This window comes from Stomoxys calcitrans, chromosome 5 (genome assembly GCF_963082655.1).
Source record: "Stomoxys calcitrans chromosome 5, idStoCalc2.1, whole genome shotgun sequence".
NCBI lineage: Eukaryota > Metazoa > Arthropoda > Insecta > Diptera > Muscidae > Stomoxys > Stomoxys calcitrans.
This window is the reverse complement of record NC_081556.1, coordinates 130,707,776-130,729,093: the sequence shown is the minus strand read 5'-3', so window position 1 is coordinate 130,729,093 and position 21,318 is coordinate 130,707,776. Positions and strand designations below refer to the sequence as shown.

The 21,318-nt window shown below is 40.7% G+C and overlaps 1 protein-coding gene across 2 annotated transcripts in view; it reads left to right on the top strand.

The window, feature by feature from the left end:
* Positions 1-21,318, top strand: part of LOC106088330 (semaphorin-2A) — a 411,928-nt gene that overhangs the window by 267,347 nt on the left and 123,263 nt on the right. For both annotated transcript variants that reach the window (XM_059370110.1, XM_059370111.1), the window contains 2 exons: positions 12,021-12,108; positions 16,669-16,720. In XM_059370110.1, coding sequence (XP_059226093.1) covers positions 12,021-12,108; positions 16,669-16,720 — 140 coding nt within the window. The remainder of the gene's footprint in view (positions 1-12,020; positions 12,109-16,668; positions 16,721-21,318) is intronic.

Genomic DNA, 21,318 nt, shown 5'->3' with positions numbered 1-21,318 from the left:
TTTATAGAAATTCGGCAAGAAAGGTTTTCTAATGACTCTCGATATTACTGGTGAATTTCATAGAAATCGGTTCAGATTTAGATATAGCTGCCATATATATATCGCCCGATTTTTACTCCTACAGCTACTGCAAGCACATTTATTGACCAATCTTCCAAAAACTTTGTACAACGCTTTCCTCGACGACTTCCACAATATCTTCAAAATTTAGTCGAAATCGGTTCAGATTTATATATAGCTTCCATATATATGTTCGTCCGATTTTCAGTAATAATGCAATAAAACGGTCACTTTTTATCCGATTTCTCTCGAAATTTGGCAGGAAGGATTTTCTAATGACTAAAAATTACTGGTGATTTTTATAGAAATCCGCCGTAGCGCAGAGGTTAGCATATCCGTCTTTGACGCTGAACGCCTGGGTTCGAATCCTGGTGAGACCATCAGAAAAAATTTTCAGTGGTGGTTTTCCCCTCCTGAGTTTCTTTCTCGAAGCGGACTATCTTCGGATCCCACTATTGCTGTCGTATTCCTATTGACTCTGCAATCAATCTCTACAACGCTTGGGCAATCGAAAGTATTTGGCCTGTAATGCTTATCCTTCTGGGTAGACTTCTCAATATTGTCCAAAATCCTCCATATATACTACTCCCTCAGTTGAGCTCAACCACTATGTCTTGTTTACATATTTTTTTGGCCGGTGTTAACTCCATTGTGTCCTTTTTCTTAAGACTGTACAACAAATTTTCTTTGCAAATCAATAGTATGAAAAAAAATTATAAGTCGCTTACATGTGCCAAAACGGAAGTCGGCTTGTATTCGCATGAATTGTTATTACAGTTTTTATTTATTTTATATGATACTCTAGCTTCACTGTAAGTGAAAATAGAAAATAGTAGTAAAAGTTCTAGTTTCCGTTGTGTGCGCCTGCCATAAAGGATTTTTATATAATTTTCATATTTTGTCATTTCCGGTGGAGACAATTTTTTTAAGACTGGCAGTCCATAGAAGTGAATGGCAGAAGAGGAAAGGGGAAAATATTATTGCTAATATTCTTGTTGTGATTTTTTTAAGGACTTCTGTTCTTGGACTAACACAAAGTGGTTTTTTAGTTGGTGAAAATCCTACTGCTTTTTGGATTTATCTTATACTGTATTCATTTAATTGATAATTTAACAATATCAAGTCAAAACGTGTTAAGGTCAGCCGGGCCGAACTATGGATACTCACCACGAAGGTTATAAAAATGCAAATTGCAAATTTTGCCCATGAACATTCCACTAAGGAACAGGGGCAAACTTCTCACATGTCAATGAGTGCAGTTCCATTTAAATTTAAGCTCAATGATAAGGGGCCTTCTTTTTATAGCCGAGTCCGAACGGCGCACTGCAGTGCGATACTTCTTTGGAGAGAAGTTTAACATGGCTTGGTACCTCACAAATGTTGCCAGCATTAGGATGGGGAAACCACCGCTGAAAATTTTTTCTGATGGTCTCGCCAGGATTTGAACCCAGACGTTCAGTGTCATAGCTGGACATGCTAATCTCAGTGCAACGACCCTTAATCCACCCCATGCCACTATGGACATACACCTAAGCCATTAATCGGCTTGTTGTGCGCTCTAAAAACTATAAAGTAACCTCTGAAAAGAAAAAAAAGAAATTTAAGTTAGGTATTCCCCAATACTTACAAAATCCTTAATTGTTTTCAATGCCACTCCCCTCAGTTGGTTTATGTCTGATATTGTGTCTCCACCTAAGTGCCGGTATCTGTTAGACGCGAAAGCTGGGCAATGACAAAGGAAATGCTCCAACGCCTCATCATCTTCCCGCATGCCCTACACATGCTATCACTTGCCGCACCGATTTTACAGAAATGAGCTCGTAGTCCTATGTGTCCCGTTATGATACCAATAACTATACTGACCTCCTTCTTGCTTCATTTCAGCAATAGCCTCTTCTTCTCACGATCTGGATTCTCCCATAGGATTTTCGCCGTCCTACCGACCGTTTCGCTGTTCCACAATGTTGCATGCGCATTCGTCGCCCACTCCCTTAACTCGGACTGTGTCGACCCGAAAGGCTTCGGGTTAACCAAGTTTATTGACGGCAGTCCTCTGACATTCAGCGTCAAATCGTCTGCACTTACATTTCCCTTTACTCCGTTATGGCCCGGCATCCAAACGATTCGTATTGAGCCATCCTCAGAGAAGGCGTTAAGCTCATTCTTACACTGCAAGACTGTTCGCGACCTTACCGTCTTGGTTGTTATTGCCCTTATGGCAATTTTACTGTCTGTAAAGATGTTCACACTCGACGTCCTCGCGTTAGCACCACACCACCTCACGCATTCCGTGATCGCCCGGATATCCACCTGCAGGACCGTATTATGGTCAGGCAGCCTAAAACAGATCTCAGTCCCTGGGTTCTCAATGTAGACACCCACTCTGTACTCTAGCTATGATCCATCCGAGTAAAATGATCTTCCAGACGGCAATACTAGGAGGGTTCTAGGCCTGTTTGCTGTCCGTAAAGATGTTAATACTCGAAGTCTTCGCAATAACACCACACCACCTCACGCATTCCGTCATCGTCCGGTTCTCCGCCTGAAGGACCCTATTATGGTCAGGCAGTCTAAAACCGATCTCAGTCACTGGGTCCTCAATGAAGACCCCCAGTTCCTTTCTATCCTCTAGCTTTGATGCACCGGTGTAATATGACCTTACAGACAAGACTGTACCGCTGGCAGCAGTGCCTCGCACTCGACTTCAAGGTTCATCTCAGGTATCTGATCGGAAACCGCTTTCCTTCCTTCCAGGTTTCCTATCGTCGCCTCGATTATACCGCGATGGTATGAGCTGCTCCCATCCTCTATCTATTCTCCCATCGCCCTAAGTCTCATAGCCGCAGTGGCTGCCTCACACTTAATCTGTATGTCAATGGGTCGGATATCTAGAATAGTCTCCATTGCCCTAGTGGGCGTGGTTCTAAACGCTCCGCCTATGCCAAGATAACATATTCTCTGAACCTGTTGTATGGTCCTTATGTTGCACTTTTTCTCCATAGCAGTCCACCAAACTACTGAGGCGTAAGTAAGTATTGGTCTAATCACGATCCTGGAAAGCCAGTGAACTATCCTAGGATTCAGTCCCCATTTCGAGCTTACGTCTCGTCTGCGTAGTACCCAAAATCTGTGAAAAAAAAAATCTTCTCAGTACGCTCCTGAATGTGACACTTCCAATTCAGTGTCCTGTCCAAGATTACACCTAAGTATTTGACCTTGTCAGATATCAAAATCGTCTTATAGGGGAAACGTGGTGCGTTAAATTCGCCCACCTTCGTCTTTCTCGTGAACAGGCATATTTCAGTCTTCTCTGGGTTAACATTGAGACCTCTGGGTCTAGCCCAGTCATATGACATATGCAAGACCCTTTCGGCCCTTCTGCATAGCTCGTTCGGATCTTTACCTCTTAGAAGTATAATAACACCAACTCGTGGCAGACGGAGTCAAATCCCTCCTCAGTCAGCATCCGTAATAGGCCATTTATGGTGATCACCCATGGGAGTGACGATAAAATGCCCCCCCCTGTGGCGTGCCTTGTGCCACTTTCACCCTTATTTTTATGCCATGGGACACACAATTTATCCACCTGTTCCTCAGCATTTGGTTTAATCAGTTTCTAAGGACCGGGTCCACCCGGTACTGGTCCAAATATTGGATCAGTGTGTCGCTTCGCACTTTGTTAAAAGCCCCCTCGATGTCAATGCATACCGCCAGTGTGTACGTTTCGGCATCAAAGGATTCTTCTATTTTATGCCCAACCTCGTGCAGAGAAGCCTCCACCGACCTTCCCTTGACATGGGCATGCTGTTTGTATTTGAGCAGTTTGCTGGATGTCATACTCTTTATCATGGTGTCCACAATACGTTCCATGATTTTGAGTAGAAAGGACGTAAGGCTTATGGACCTATAGGCCTTTGGTGTCGCATAACTTGCCTTGCCGGGCTTAGGTATAAACACCACCCTTGCCTGCTGCCTTTCATATACTCCTGCTTTCGGAGTATATGAAAATCATAGTTACACTGTGAAAATTTTGGCCAGACTAGGCGCCAGATAGTATGCCTTTTTCTGTAGTAACGCCGGAAATATTCCATCAGGTTCGGGTGACTTAAATGGTTTGAAGCTCCTCTAGGATGCCTTCACCATAAATTCCATTATTATAAACCTTCGATCAACTTCATTATTCCAAGATTCCGTTGTCTCCGTGAGTCCTATCGTATCTTGTGGAAAATGGGTTTTCATCCAAAGCCTCAACATGTCCTTCATTGTCTCTGCTCTCACTCCCATATCGTCTACTAAAGTTTCAATTTGGACATGGGTTTTCGGAGAGAAACTTTTTCATCATGGCGGCGTCATCAACGCTATCGACCTGTTCGTGGAAAAGCTTCCAGGAGGCACTTTTTGCCGCTCTGGTAATCTTATTGTATTCCTTGAGTCGTGTCTAATACACATCCCAATAAACTTTCGCTTTTTTACGACGTGCTCTGTTAGAAAATCTGCGGACCTCTTTTCCTGGTTATCCAGGGTTTTTCTTGGACTGATTTCCTTTCCCGAAGAGGACAACTATCTTCGAAGGATCCCAGGATCTCCCTGGTCATCCAGGGTTTTTTTTGGGCTGATTTCCTTTCCCGAAGAGGACAACTATCTTCGTAGGATCCCAGGATCTCCCTGGTCATCCAGGGTTTTTCTTGGGCTGATTTCCTTTCCCGAAGAGGACAACTATCTGTGAAGGATGCCAGGATCTCCCTGGTCATCCAGGGTTTTTCTTGGGCTGATTTCCTTTCCCAAAGAGGACAACTATCTTCGAAGGATCTCCCTGGTCATCCAGGGTTTTTTTTGGGCTGATTTCCTTTCCCGAAGAGGACAACTATCTTCGTAGGATCCCAGGATCTCCCCGGTCATCCAGGGTTTTTCTTGGGCTGATTTCCTTTCCCGAAGAGGACAACTATCTTCGAAGGATCCCAGGATCTCCCTGGTCATCCAGGGTTTTTCTTGGGCTCATTTCCTTTCCCGAAGAGGACAACTATCTTCGAAGGATCCCCGCAGTGCAGTCGTAATCCTGTTGACATTCTCGTCTATATCTTCTATGCTTGGAGAATCTAAATTATATTGCCCAAGTCTTCTTCTGAGTAGCCTTCCGAATTTTGTCCAGTTGGTTTTCAACCTATTTCAGAAGGTGATCGGATTGGGCGCTGGCCGTGCTATTCTAAACCTAATGTAGCGATGGTCAGAGAAAGAGTGTTCCATGGAGACCCTCCAATTCTGAAACTCATTGATCAGATTTTCGGAACATATCGTCACATCTAAAACCTCCTGCCTAATTCTATTTACAAAGATAGCGGTGTTACCGAAATTAGGTGTTATTAGGTCGTTAGTATTCAAGGACTCTGCCAGGGCTTGGCCCCGCTTTTTAGTGTTGGTGCTACCCCACGCACGAAATGTGGTGAGAGTTCGCATTGCACCCTATTAGAACCTCGTTTCCTGTCTCTTTTGTTTTCCTCACCAGCCGTTGCAGCTCCTACGAGGGTGGCGGTGTCGGAGAGTCAAAAGGCAGATAAAGTGATGCCAGCTATGCTCCACCGTCTCTCTGTCTCACCACTGTTGCATCTGATATTGACAACTCTGGGGAAAATGTATAATTCAAATTTCTATGACAAAAAACGGAGATCCTCGGCCGAGTACCAATATTAGCATAGAATAATTGGTAGTTGATATGGTTCAGTCCAGAAACTTTGTTCCGGATCGTCCATGGCTCCTGAATGAGGCAATATGAATCTTGCCCTTGCTGATTTTCTCCATCAGAGCGTGTGTGTAGCAGTCTCGCTCCGGTGGAGGTTTATCTGGATTACCTCAATCATTGGTCCTCCAGTAAATGGGCATCTTAGGAGTAGGTGATGATCTCATCGTCTGCTCCCTGTTTTTTAGACTGCATTGACTTTCCCTGCATTGCACTGCACTAACAAAATCTAATCACAAGGGACAAGAGAAGGGAAGTAGCCACAAATCCTTTCATACCATCTGTATTATATGATACTCGTATATTTTCGACCACATTCCCTTTGTTCCATTGCAGAGGTAGAGAACACATGTATGGGTTGCCCAAAAAGTAATTGCAGATTTTTCATATAGTCGACGTTGACAAATTTTTTCACAGCTTGTGACTCTGTAATTGCATTCTTTCTTCTGTCAGTTATCAGCTGTAACTTTTAGCTTGCTTTAGAAAAAAAAGTGTAAAAAAAGTATATTTGATTAAAGTTCATTCTAAGTTTTATTAAAAATGCATTTACTTTCTTTTAAAAAAAATCCGCAATTACTTTTTGGGCAACCCAATATGTTTAAACCACAAATTAGTTTATGCCTTAAGACGTCTTAAATTAAGTTTACTATTTCAAATTGCCCTTTAATTAATGAAAGCAGGAATTTTGTCGCCTTTGTCTGGTAATGTACAAAGGATGTGGTTGGTTGCCAGCAAAGCAAATTTAAACATCATTCAACTATAAATCAGCTTAAATACCATAACTATTTCCCATTTAAACTCTTGCCAGTTTTTTTTTTTCTTGGCGCCATTGTGGTTTTGTTCATTACCCCTGCTTCTCCAACTAAATAATGCCTACACATCAATCTGGAGAAATTCGAATTCCTTTCGCTCAAAGGCAACTTCATCTTTATCTATGAAACTTCTATCACAGCAAAGCAAGTGAAATATTTTTGGAATAATTTATGAACAAATTGCTTGGAAAACCACAATATTTTGTACATTGATATAGACCACATATTAAATATATCTTCCCTCTTTCGCCTAATACGAATAAACAATGATTTAATTAATATAATTAATATTTACGCATGTACATACACATGTGCAGCACAAACAATGCCATAAACGAGGAATGACGGGCATAAAAGTAAATATCGAAAAACCAAAAATACATTCATAAAACTAACCGCAAAGACAATGAATCTCTTTCTCTTTCTTGGATCGCTCTTAAGTCTATCCTAAGGATGCCTTTATTCTATGCTATGTGACCTACAGGCAGTAGAGTGAGTGTGTATGTATGTGTGTGTGTGGTTAGGCATATTTAAGTACTTGCCATGTCCCTGTATGTATGGGTTTGTGTACTGTTTCTGCTTAAAATCACAATGAACAATTTGTATTTCATTAGGCTATTTACGTAGGATACCATGAAAAGCATATGAATGTGTTGAAGGTGGCCTTTAACAAATACTTTCCTAGTTTCTCTTCAATACTATATGTCAGGCTACTTTAATGTGTGTGCTTATGTCCACAATCGCACACACACACACACACATGTTATGAGCTATTTGAATAATTCCATAATAGCGACGATAAATATTTACTTATTAGCCAACCAGCGTGGACATTGTTTTCAACGTCCTTCAGATTTTTGGGAATATAAATATTAGACATTGCTAGTGCCCTAGGAGGTGATTCCTTCTTTGGACAAAGGGAAAATAAGCGAAAAACAAATAAAAATGTGCTAAGTTCGGCCGGACCGAATCTTGGAAACCCATCATCGGGAATTCTACAAAAAAAAAATTCCAAAAATCAACATCGGTGTAAGAAAAGTAGGTTGCCCAAAAAGTAATTGCGGATTTTTCATATAGTCGGCGTTGGGAGATAGAGCAATTTTAAAGTTTTGATAGTGAACACTTCAAATTTTCGGAGGGGTCACGAATTATGGCCCATTTCCCTCTAGGACGCATAGTTTATGAGATAGAGCCATTTTAAAATTTTCATAGTGAAAATTCGAAATTTTCGGGGGGTCACGTTACTTTTAGCTTGCTTTAGAAAAAAAGTGTAAAAAATATGTATTTGATTAAAGTTCATTCTAAGTTTTATTAAAAATGCATTTACTTTCTTTTAAAAAATCCGCAATTACTTTTTGGGCAACCCAATACTAGGAGTATAGGAGGCCACCGTAGCACAGAAGTTAGCATGTCCGCCTATGACGCTGAACGCCTGGGTTCGAATCCTGGCGAGAAAAAAAAAATCAGAAAAAATTTTCAGCGGTGGTTTTCCCCTCCTAATGCTGACAACATTTGTGAGGTACTATGCCATGTAAAACTTCTCTCCAAAGAGGTGTGGCACTGCGGCTCGTTGTTCGGACTCGGCTATAAAAAGAAATCCCCTTATCATTGAGCTTGAGCTTGAATCAGACTGCACTCATTGATATGTGAGAAGTTTGCCCCTTCATGGCAAAAGTAAATTTGCAATTAGAAAAGTACAAGGCAGATATTACAGCCTTACAAGAAGTGTGATGGACTGGGAATGACTTCACTACAACACCTAATGGTGACTATAGATGCCATAACGCGAGGCATAAATTTGGCTGTGGATTTGTGGTTAGTCGGAGACTGAAACACCTTGTCTCAAGCTTTACTACGGTGGATGAGAGGCTAGCCACAATCCATATAAAAGGCTAATTCTTAAACATCAGAGTTATTTGTGCCCATGCCCCGACGGAAGACAAGGAAGAGCAGACCAAGGATATTTTCTACGAGCGCGAAGAGAGAGAATACAAAACATTTTTGTCCAACAGTCAGAAAGTTTAGCCTCAACGAAATAACGTCAATTAATGGGTTGAGGCTGATAGATATCGCAGCGGCAAGAAACATGGCGAGCATCATAGGCACTCAGTATTTAAGCTAGGGCCAGTCACAACCGGCCTCTCACTGAGACTCTACACTCGATACCGCTTATTGTCCGCGACTATAGCTGCAGTTACTTCGTATGGAGCATTCCACTATCCGCAAACTGTGGAGTCGCCCGTTGATTGTCCCCGACTGCAGTTGCAGCTGCTCCGTATGAAACATCCCACTATCCGCTATCTGTGAATTCGCCCGGTAGCTTTCAGCGAAGCTTCTCGTGATAACGAAGAACACCACACCGATTGGAGCTCATATTTCAGTTCCAGCCTGTGTGATGCTCATACTTATCCCGTGCCGGGTGGTGTGGTGTTCACGCGGTGGTGTGGAGTATTAGTAGGACTTACAAGCGTTCTCTGAGGATGGCATGACCCCCATTGTTTGGGTGCCGGGCCAAAGCGGAGTAAGAGCGATCCAAAAAGGGTAGACGAATTGGCCGTGTAGGCCAGAAGACTGCTGTCAATAACCTTGGATAGTCTTAGAAGCCTTGCGTGGCAACACAGTCCGAGTTTAAGTGGAATTCGCATATAACATTGGGAACAGCGAAATGGTCGGTAGGATGATAAAAATCCTGTGGGAAGATCCGGATCGTGAGAAGACAAGGTCATTACTGATTGGAAGTAAGAGAGAGATAGAGAGAGAGACCTCTATAGGGTTCGGTAGCATAACTGGTATCATAGGACTACGAACTCACTAATGCAGAAAAGATGCGGCGTGTGATAGCTGGTGTAGCGCATGTTGGAAAGATGATGAGCATTTCCTATGTCATTGCCCTGTTTTCGCGGCTACAGATACCAGTACATAGGTGGGAACATAATAACAGACATGAATCGACATAGGGAGTGTTTTGGAGAACAATTAAGGATTTAGTTATTTGCATTGAGCCAAATCAGACTATGTTTGGATATAGCTGCCACATAGACCGATCTGGCGATTTAGGGTCTTAAGCCCGTATAAACCACATTTTTCCGATTTCGCTGAAATTTGAAACTGGAAAATGTAATAGGGCCCTCGATATTCAAACCGAGGATATTTGCATGTAGTTGCCATATAGACCGATATGCCGGTTTAGGGTCCTATGCCTCTAAAAAGCGCATTTATTATCCGATATCGATGAGATTAGAAACAGTGACTTCATTTAAGTCTCCCGACATTCGACTCAAATGTGGTTCAGATCGGACCATTTTTAGTTATAACTGACATATAGACCGATCTGCTGATTTAGGGTATAGTGCCCATAAAAGCCGCAATTATTATTCGATTTTGTTGAAATTTAACGCCTCCAGATATCCTAGTCAAATAGGGTTCCTATCGGTCTTTATTCAGATATAGCTGCCATATATAGCGATCTGCCGAGTAAGGGTCTTGAGTCCAAAAAAGCTGTATTTAAAATCAGATTTCGCTGAAACTTGAAACAGTGAGTTGTTAAAAGCCTTCCGTCATCGCACCTAACTATGGTCCAGATGGGAGAATTTTAAGATATAGCTGTCATATAGATCGATCTGCCGATTGAGGGTCTTGAGCCCATAAAAGTGACATTTATAACCCGATTTCGCTGAAACTTGAAACAGTGAGTTGTTTTAAGCATTCCATCATGACACCCGATATGGACCGCGATCGGACAAAATTTAGATATAGGTGCCATATTGAGCGATTTGCGATTTAGGGTTTTAAGCTCACTTATCGCTAAAATATTGGGTTGCCCAAAAAGTAATTGCGGATTTTTTAAAAGAAAGTAAATGCATTTTTAATAAAACTTAGAATGAACTTGAATCAAATATACTTTTTTTACACTTTTTTTCTAAAGCAAGCTAAAAGTAACAGCTGATAACTGACAGAAGAAAGAATGCAATTACAGAGTCACAAGCTGTAAAAAAATTTGTCAACGTCGACTATATGAAAAATCCACAATTACTTTTTGGGCAACCCAATAATATATAGTGAGTTGTTAAAAGCCTCCAGACATCCGACTCAGTTCGGTCTATATTCAGATACAGCTGCCCTATAGACCAATCTGCCGATTAAAGGTCTTAAGCCCATAAAAGATGCATTTATTAGCCAATTTCGTTGGAATTTTAGCCAGTAGTTTGTATTAAGCCTCCCGTCATCCGACCAGCATATGATTCAGAACGGACTATATTTTGATTTATGTGCTATATAGACCGATTTTCCAAATAAGGGTCTTTATTACATAAAAAGCGGATTTGATGCCCGATTTCGCTGAAACTATGACTTTTATAAGAATTCTTCCGGGAATCTGAATCAAATTTGACCCATTTGCATAATACTATGGATATGGTAGGGGAGTTGTTGCAAAGGAGGGTGGTTAATTTATCCCTGGTGTTGGGTTTCCAAGGTTAGGCACGGCCGAACTTAACACGTGTTTTTTTTTATTTCATTTTAATTTGTCTTTTTTATTATTTTTTTTTTTTATTTTATTTTAGTTTTTTCTTCTATTTACTTGTGTCTTTCTTTAATTTATTCTGTCTGCTTTAATGAATTGTTTGCTCATTTCCGAAATGCGTATTCGATTTCACTCAACTTTCTGCTTACTTTCATTAATTTTCTTCTGCTAATTTTCCGCTTGTTATTGTCCGAATGGGTACATAAGCTATTGTTGTTGTTGTTGTTACTTTTGTCAACAACGAGCAAATAAACAAATTATCACTCACAAACATGACCAGTATCAACTAAAATGTACGTCTGCTTGTCCTTTCGGTTTCTCATGTTGGCCCGTACTCATACATACGTAGATGGTGGCAAGGGGAATTGAGAGCTGACTGTTGTGCTACTGACCAACACTAATGACGCCATATGAAATGTAGTTAGCCATTAATTATGGTAACAAATTGTTAACGTAAACAGTTTTTGTCGTTGAACAAATCTCGAACTATACAAACATTCTGGCATACATAAATGCTTTTCTCACAATCATGTGTGTGTGGGTGTGTGTGTGTGTGTGCATAGTTGTGAAAACTAACACACATATCTATGCGGGTATTTATGTTAAATTATTAAACATTTAATATGAAGACCACATTGATTATGGCCTTGTTGACCCATTTATGAAAGAGGTTTTGGGGGTTTAAGAAGGAAATCTTTTAATTAATTGTGCGGACTGAATTGTAAAGATTGAGCTTTAGAATACATTATTCAACATTTAAATTAAAATTTTTTGAATGCAGTTAAATAAGGCATTGCTTTTTCCAAAATCCTTCATTATTCCGAAGATTGTCTAAAATTTATTTGATTTTTATTATTATGGAAAATAATTAGTTTTTCCTTTTTCATTCCAGATCATGTGCGCGAATTTAATTGCGGGAAACTCTATTATCGCACTTTCCACATGGACGAGGAAAGAGATTCGCTATATGTGGGAGCCATGTAAGTAATCGAAATTTAAAGGAAAATGGCACCTACTCATTATTTTTGGATAGAATCATATCCCAGCAAAACTTTTAGCTACAGTGCTACATTATATGTCATGATTTTAAATTTGGGACTGTCGAAGGAAAAATTCTACTTTTTTTCTGATTTTGTGTTTGTTTGTGGTTTTGTAAATTCGTTTGTTCCGTATAGACTCAATAACTGCTAAACCGATTTCTTTGTAATGTTCACAGATTTTGGGGAGTGGTCCGGAAGAAGCAATTGGCTATATTTGATATCGCAATGGGGGTGGACCCTCCCCCTTACCCCAAAAGTACCACCCAAGAATGAAAGTGGACCGATTGGGACAATATGGGACTTAAATGAAAGGAACGGACCCTCCCCCTTACACCAAAAGTACGACCCAAAAATAAAAGTGGACCGATCATGACAATAGGGGACTCAAATAAAAGGTGTTCGTGAGTAGATTGCGAATATGGACAGAAAGGAGAAATCGGCTATATAATTTATTGATTTCGGAAGGGGGACGCACCCTCCCCCTTATGTCAAAAACACAACCCAACATCAAAATTGGACCGATCGGAACAATTTAGGTATCAAATTAAAGGTATTGGAGAGTAGAATACGAATATGGTATTAAAATTTGAGTCTAAGTACCCATTGGGCCCCCCTTACCCCAAAAGTACCACCCAAGAATGAAAGTGGACCGATTGGGACAATATGGGACTTAAATGAAAGGGTCGGACCCTCCCCCTTACACCAAAAGAACTACCCAAAAATAAAAGTGGACCGATCATGACAATATGGGACTCAAATAAAAGGTGTTCGTGAGTAGATTGCGAATATGGACAGAAAGGAGAAATCAGCTATATAATTTATTGATTTCGGAAGGGGGCGGACCCTCCCCCGTTACCCAAAAACACCACCCAAAATTAAAAGTGGACCGATCGGAACAATATGAGATTCAAATGAAAGGCTTTGGAAAATAAAATACGAATATGGTATTAAAATTTGGGTCTAAGTACCCATCGGGCCGTCCTAATCCCGAAATTCCCCCATATAGACATATTGGACGTTCAAGCCAATATGGGCCTTAAATGAAAGGCATTGGGGAGTAGATTACGAATCTGGCATACAAAATCAGTTAGAAATATATGAGGTCACCCTACCTCCCAAAAAAGCCTTAAATGGGCATGTGACCCATCATGACTATATGGGTTTTTGGTTGGTTTTTTTGTTTGTTCTCTAGAATCAAACACGGCTGAACCGATTTTCTTAAAATTTTCACAGATTGTGTAAGTTTGTCTGGAGGGAAACATAGGCTATATAATTTTTAGATATCGGATGGGGGCAGACCCTTCCCCTTACCCCAAAAGTACCACCCAAGAATAAAAGTGGACCGACTGGGACAATATGGGACTCAAATGAAAGGTGTTCGTGAGTAGATTGCGAATATGGACAGAAAGGAGAAATCGGCTATATGATTTATTGATTTCGGAAGGGGGACGGACCCTCCCCCTTATGTAAAAAACACAACCCAAAATCAAAAGTGGACCGATCTGGACAATATATGTATCAAATGAAAGGTATTGGAGAGTAGAATACGAATATGGTATTAAAATTTGAGTCTAAGTACCCATCGGGCCGAACCAATCCCAAAACTCCACCAAAGAGACATATTGGAAGTTCATTTCAATATGGGGCTCAAATGAAAAGTATTCGGAAGTAAATTTCGAATCTGGCATACAAAATTATGACTATATGATAGTTGGCTGAACAGATTTCCTTAAAATTTTAATAGATTGTGTACGTTTGTCGGGAAGGAAACATAAGCTATATAATTTTTAAATATTGGGTGGAGGCGGACGCTCCCCCTTACCCCAAAAACGCCACCCAAAACCAAAAGTGGACCGATAGGCACAATATCAAATTTATTGGAGACTAGAAAATGAATATCGTATTAAAGTGTTGGTCCAAGTACCCAGCGGGCCACCTCAACCCCAAAACTCCTCTAAACAGATATATTCGGCGTTGATGTCAATATGGGACTCAAATGAAAAGTGTTCGGCATTAGATTACAAATATGACTTAAAAAATTTGGTCCAAGTAATAGGAGGTCGCCCCACCCCCAAATACCCCAAAATGGACATATTAGCTGACCATGGCTATATGAGACCGTCCAGTCCAGGTACGACAGTTTAGAGCTCAAACGAAAGGTGGTTAAGAGAAAAAAACGAATTTGAATCGAGCTGGGGCAAACTTCTCACACATCAATGAGTGCTTTCCGATTCAAGTTGAGTTTATCAACAATAAGGGACCTTTTTTTTATAGGCGAGTCCGAACGGCGTGCCGCAGTGCGACACCTCTTTAGGCAGAATTTTTTACTTGACCATGCATGGCATAGTACCTCGCAAATGTCGCCAGCATTCATCATCATAGGCGGACAGTATCAGGAAAAATTTTCAGCTGTGGTTTTCCCCTCCTAATTCATTGGCAACATTTGTGAGGTACTATGCCATGTAAAACTTCCCTCCAGAGAGGTGTCGCACTGCGGCACGCCGTTCGGACTCGCGTATAAAAAGAAGGCCCCTAATCACTGAGCTTTAACTTGAATCGGACTGCACTCATTGATATGTGAAAAGTTTGCCCATGTTCCTTAGTGGAATATTCATGGGCAAAATTTACATTTGCCTGAATGAATATCAGTGATGGGCACACTAGCACAGTTGAAAATAATAAATTGTGTTTGTGTAGAGGCAGTAAATCCCGACGTAACAACTTAGTGCAAAATAACTACTATGCTACGTAAAACCAGTAAGGAAGGGCAAAAGTCCGGCGGCGCCGGCTGTATAATACCCTACACCTACCTTCTTATGACAATGTGGGAGCTATATCCCATACTGAACCAATTTTGATGGACCTCGGTGGATGTTTTCAGATGGATGGTTAAACAATCCCCATTAAATATCGAGCAAATATGTTCAAACTGTAATAACGACAAATTCCAACATTACTGCAAATTACCCAAAATCTGACGAACATATATATGGGAGATATTCTAAATCTGAACCGATTTCGAGCTAACTTCCCAGATTTTGTGGTAGTCGGCAAGGAATGCGTTGTGCAAAATTTTGGCCAGATTGGTCAATAAATGCGGTAGCAGTGGCTCTTGGAATGAAAATCGGGCGATATATATATACCAGAGCTATACCTACATCTAGGCCGATTTCTATAAAGTTCACCAGTTATGTCGAGAGTCATAAGAAAATCCTTCCTGTTAAATTTCAAGAGAATCGGTTAACAATTTAGCACTTTATTGCAATATTTCTCAAAATCGGATGAAAATATATATGGGAGCTATATCTAAATTTGAACCGATTTCGAGCAAACTTCTCATATATTGAAGTAGTCGTCGAGGAAAGCGTTGTACAAAGTTTTAGCATTATTGGTCAATAAATGCGCTTGCAGTGGCTCTGGAAGTGAAAATCGGACGATATACATATATGACATCTATATCTAAATCTGAACCGATTTCTACGAAATTAACCAGTAATGTGGACAGTTGAGAGAAAATCCTTTCTGCCAAATTTCGAGAGAATCGGTTGACAAATGAACACTTTATTGCAATATTTCTCAAAATCGGTCGAACATATATATGGGAGCTATATCTCAATCTGAACCAATATCGAGAGAACTTCGCAGATATTGTGGTAGTTGTTGAGAAAAGCGTTGTGCAAAGTTTTGGCAAGATTGGTCAATAAATGCGCTTGCAGTCGCTCTAGAAGTGAAAATCGGACAATATACATATATGACAGCTATATCTAAATCTGAACCGATTTCTATGAAATTCATAAGTAATGTCGAGAGTTAAGAGAAAATCCCTCCTGCCAAATTTCGAGAGAATTGGTTAACAAATGACCATATTATCGCAATATCTCTCAAAATCGTAAGAACATATATATGGGAGCTATATCCAAATGTGAACCGATTTTTTCTAATTTCAGTAGGCTTCGTCTCTAGGCCGAAAAACATGCCTGTACCAAATTTGAAGACGATCGCATGAAAATTGCGACCTACAGTTTGTACATAATAACAACAAAGCGTCGATACAACGAAGGCTTACAAACTGCTTACACAATACATGTGCTATGTGCTTCTATTCGTATTTCCTATGACAGCGGGCATAGGCTCTAATGTGCGGTTGTGTGTTGTTGCCCATCTGTGATGCCTGTTAAGCATTTGCTAGCGGTACTTGGTGCGTATGATTTATTTGGTTTTTATCACAGTAAACATACGCTCCATGGTCCATAGACATAAAACTCAAGTCAAATTGGCCATATGAAATATGGCCTTCATGCAACAAATTCCGCACCCAATACACTCATCCTATTTTTGTTTTTATTATTTTTTTTTTTTGGTGGTCACTCGTATTTAAAAAGCTGGTTTTTGATATGTTTCTTACTCATATATGTTTATACACATATTTTTTTTTTTATTTTTTATGCCTTCCCATCTGTACCAAATAATTCATGAAATATTTTATCATCTCTTTTTCAGGGATCGCATATATCGTTTAAGCCTTAAAAATATATCCTCATCTACATGTGACGTAAGTAACTGTGTATATGTTTATCCTTATGCTCATACATATAAAAAAATATATATCATAAGCAAAGCAATATGCATTTATTTACATATTTAAATGCATATGTGTACAGCCATAAAATATTGTGGTGGGTAAAAAACTGCAAACTGCACTATTTTCTACTTTCATTTTTGATATGTTTTTTTTTTTGTAGTTCCATCTGTTTTATTTTCCTGAAATTTGTTAACCAACAATACGATTTATGATACAAACATCATCAAAATATGATTTATTTTGTTGGTCAAAAACAAATCTACAAAAAAAGAAGGAAAAAGAAATTGAAACAGAAAATAATTCATAACAAAATTCCCCTCGAAGCATAGTGAAATGAATTCTGGTGTCCCAATTTCATCGCCACATAGTCCTAGTCACACATACGAAAACCTGTCAACTGCGATATTAAAAACAGAAAATGAATATGCCCACACACACCCACAAAAAAACGATTAAAATGCATATAAATCTCTGCAAATAACATGCATATCTGCTGCCTTCACAACAAACAAGTCTTAATGAAATAGAAAACATGACTGTCACAAATTATTCAAATATCGAAACACAGGATACACCAGCAACAACTTCACAACAATATCCTGTTTGCAAACTATGAGGGAATTTGATGCAACGAAACTAGGAATTAATAACAGTTTTTATTTGATATTCCTCATAAAATAAAAAAAAAAACAAATGAGAAATGTGGAAACTAAATGTCAATTTCAATTTTCATATATGTTATGCTTGGAGTCTTAATAACTTTGGCGAATTATTTATATGGCATAAAAAAATGCTTCAAAAAATGAATGTCCTGGAAAATTTTTTGAAATTCGTATTCCAAAAAAATTTTTTTTTTTTTTTGATTTTACTAAAAAAAAGTAAAAGCGCTTGAATTTTGGCTAGGCAAAATGCAAATTTATCCATGCAAATTCACCCTGTTCCATTAAGGAACAGGTGCAAACTTTTCACATATCAAGTTTGAGCTCAATGCTAAGGGACCTCCTTTTTATACCCGAGTCCAAACGGAGTACAGCGTTGTCAAATCGAAAAATCTTAGAAATAATTATGAAACTTTTGAATGGAGAGCGACATGGAAACTTAACTTTGTCATTGTTGAGGTGCTTTCCAATAAGTATGAAAATTTTGGGGAGTCGGGTTTGTACAGAGGATGGTCCATGGGGATTGAAGGTTGGTCACCTCGATGCTATCAAATTTTGAATTGCTTAGGTTAGGTTGAAAAGAGGTTGCAGATATTAATCCGCCCCATTCCACTACGGACATACACCTATGCCAGTAATCGACTTGTTGTGCGCTCTAAAATCTATAAAGTAACCTCTAAAAATTAAATTTGAAGTTAGTAATTCAGTGCTACTTACAAAATCCTTCATTATTTTCAATACCACTTCCCTAAGATGGTTCATGTCTGGTATTGTGTCTCCATCAAAGTGCCGATATCTGTTCGACGCGAAAGCCGGGAAGGAAATGCTCCAAAGTCTCATCATCTTCCCCACATGCCCTACACATGCTATCACTTGCCGCACCGATTTTACATAAGTGAGCTCGGAGTCCTATGTGTCTCATTATGACATCAAAAACTGACCTTCTTCTTACTTCCCTTCAGTAATAGCCTCGTCCTCTCACGATCCGGTTCACCCCATAGGATTTTCAACGGATTTTGTTGCCCACGCCCTTAAATCGGAGTGCGTCGGCCCGAAAAGCTTTGGGTTAACCAAGTTTATCGACGGCAGTTTTTTGGCCTTCGTCTGCCCTTTCATTCCCCCTTACTCCGTTATGGCCCGGCACCCAAACGATGCGGATTGTGCCATTCTCAGAGGAGGCTTTGCTTCTGCTTCTTACGCTGCAAGACTGTTCGTGACCTTACTCTCCTGGTTTTTATTGCCCTTATGGCAATTTTACTGTCCGTAAAGATGTTCACACTCGAGGTCCTCGCGTTAGTACCACACCACCTCACCCATTCCGTGATAGCCCGGATCTCTGCCTGCTGTACCGTATTATGGTCAGGTAGTCGAAAACAGATCTCACTGCTTGGGTTCTCAATGTAGACCCCCAGGCCCACTCTGTCCCCTAGCTTTGATTCATCCATGATCTTCCAAACGGTAATACTAGAGTTCCGTCAGTCCAAGACTGTGCCGCTTACAGCAGTGTCTCGCACTCGACCTCAAGTGTCATTTCAGATATCCGATCGGAAATCTCTTCTGTTCCTATCAGTTTTCCTATAGCTGCCTCAATTATACCGCCATGGTATGAGCTCTCCCCATCCCCAATCCATTCTCCCATCGCCTTAAGTCTCACAGCCGCATTGGCTGCCTCACACTTAGTCTGTATGTCAGTGGGTACAAGAATAGTCTCCAGTGCCCTAGTGGGCGTGGTCCTCATCGCCCCGCCTAGGCCATGACAACGTGTTCCTTGAACCTGTTGTATTGTCCTTATGCTGCACTTATTCTCCATAGCAGCCCACCAAACTACTGAGCCGTTGGTAAGTATTGTTCTTATTATGTTTCTTTAGAGCCAGTGAACTATCCTCGGATTCTGGCCCCATTTCGAGCCTACGATTTGTCTAGATAGTGCCAAACATCTATGAGCCTTCTCAGTACGCTCCTCAATGTGACATTTATAATTAAGTTTCCTTTCCAAGAACACTCCACAAACTTGACCACACATTTGTGGTCAGACATCGAAATCGTTTTATGGAGGAAACGTGGTGCCTTAAATTGGCCCACCTTACTGGAGCATACGGAATTGTATTGAAGAACCCATGGCCTGACGGTTGTAGTATTCGACCGACAGGGAGACATACAGACAGACAGATTGACCGACAGGGTATCTCATGAGGGAGAACGGGCTTAACGACACCGTGGACCCTAGTGTTGGCAGAAGGCGTTATCATTCTAATAAATCCAGCTTCTTCTGATCCAGAGTGGGCGGCTCTCTGGCTTGTGTCTGACTCCAAGGGGCGTGGCAGCTATATATTTATAACGCCAGTATAAGACCAGTAATCTGTTTATTCTGGCATACTGGAACACACGGAATTGGATTGACGAACCCCTGGCCTGACGGTTGTAGTATTCAGGAACCTGACTAAGGTGGAGCGAAATCTACTGGAAATGGCTTCCGAGCTAATGCTTCAACTGTTCCCGTCCTATTACAACTTGGGAAGTCTTTAGGAACACTGTCAGTCTCGTCGCTTTTAAGTTGGTGGTGTAGGTTCGGTTGACTTTGTCTTGATTAATACGGGTCTGGCTCTGAACACAAAATCTCAAGGAGTCTGTGTCAACCCTCACTTGGCCTCCCTGTTTGCATAGACAACCACGAGACCACAACGACGTAACTACACATCGAAGTGAGATAAAGGCTTTAAGTTTAAACCTAGTGAAGAAATGATGAATAATACGAATATGGAAATAGTGGAAAACAGGACAGAAAACCCTTTTCAATCTGGAGGGGTCTTAAAAAGGCACCGCCTGTGGTTGCAACTACCGCAAACAAGCTGTTACATCCATCCTTGAATATGAAGAACAAGGATGGAATAGACAAAGAGAGACACATCACCCGTCTTAAAGTGACGACATAAATACGCTATGACGGATACTGACTGAGGAGGGATTTGAACCCGTGAATGTTATAATAATTCTTAGGGGTAAGGATCCGAACAAGCTATGCAGAACAGCCGAAAGGGTCTTGCATATTAGGAGCGATCTTGGATAGGAAACATAATTGGATGTGTCACATTCAGGCCGTAGGCTCGAAATGGGGACTGAATCCGAGGATAGTGCAGTGGTGGCTCTACAGGACCGTGATTAGACCAATACTTACTTACGCCTCAGAAGCTTGGTGGACTGCTATGGAGAAAAGTGCAACGTAAGGACCATACAAAAAGTTCAGAGAACATATTGTCTTTGCATAGGTGGAGCGATGAGGATCACGCCCACTAGGGCACTAGAAACTATTCTAGATATCCCACCCACTGACATACAGATTAAATGTGAGGCAGCCATTGCGGCTATGAGACTTAAGGCGATGGGAAAATGGATGGAGGAGTGGAGCAGCAGGCGACGATAGGAAACCTGGAAGTAAGGGAAGAGTTTTCCAATCGGATACCTTAGACGACACTTGAGGTTGCCAGCCAGCGGCATAGTCTTGGACTGATAGAACCCTAGTAATGCAGTCTGGAAGATCATGTTACACGGATGGATCAAGGCTAGGGTACAGAGTGGGCCTGGGGTCTACATTGACAATACAAGGACTGACATCTGTTTAGACTAACGCGAGAACGTCGAGTGTGAACGTCTTTACGGACAGTAAAATGTCCATAAAATCAATAACAACCAGGAAGGTAAGGTGATGAACAGTCTTGCAGTGTATGAAAGAAAATTACGCCTTGTCTGAGAATGGCACGATCCGCATCGTTTGTGTGCCATGCCATAATGGTGTAAGGGTGAATGAAATGTTAGACGATTTGGTAGTAAAGACCAGAGAACTGCCGTCGATAAACTTGATAACCCGAAGCCTTTCGGGTCGACGCTGTTAAGGCCGTGGGCGACAAACGG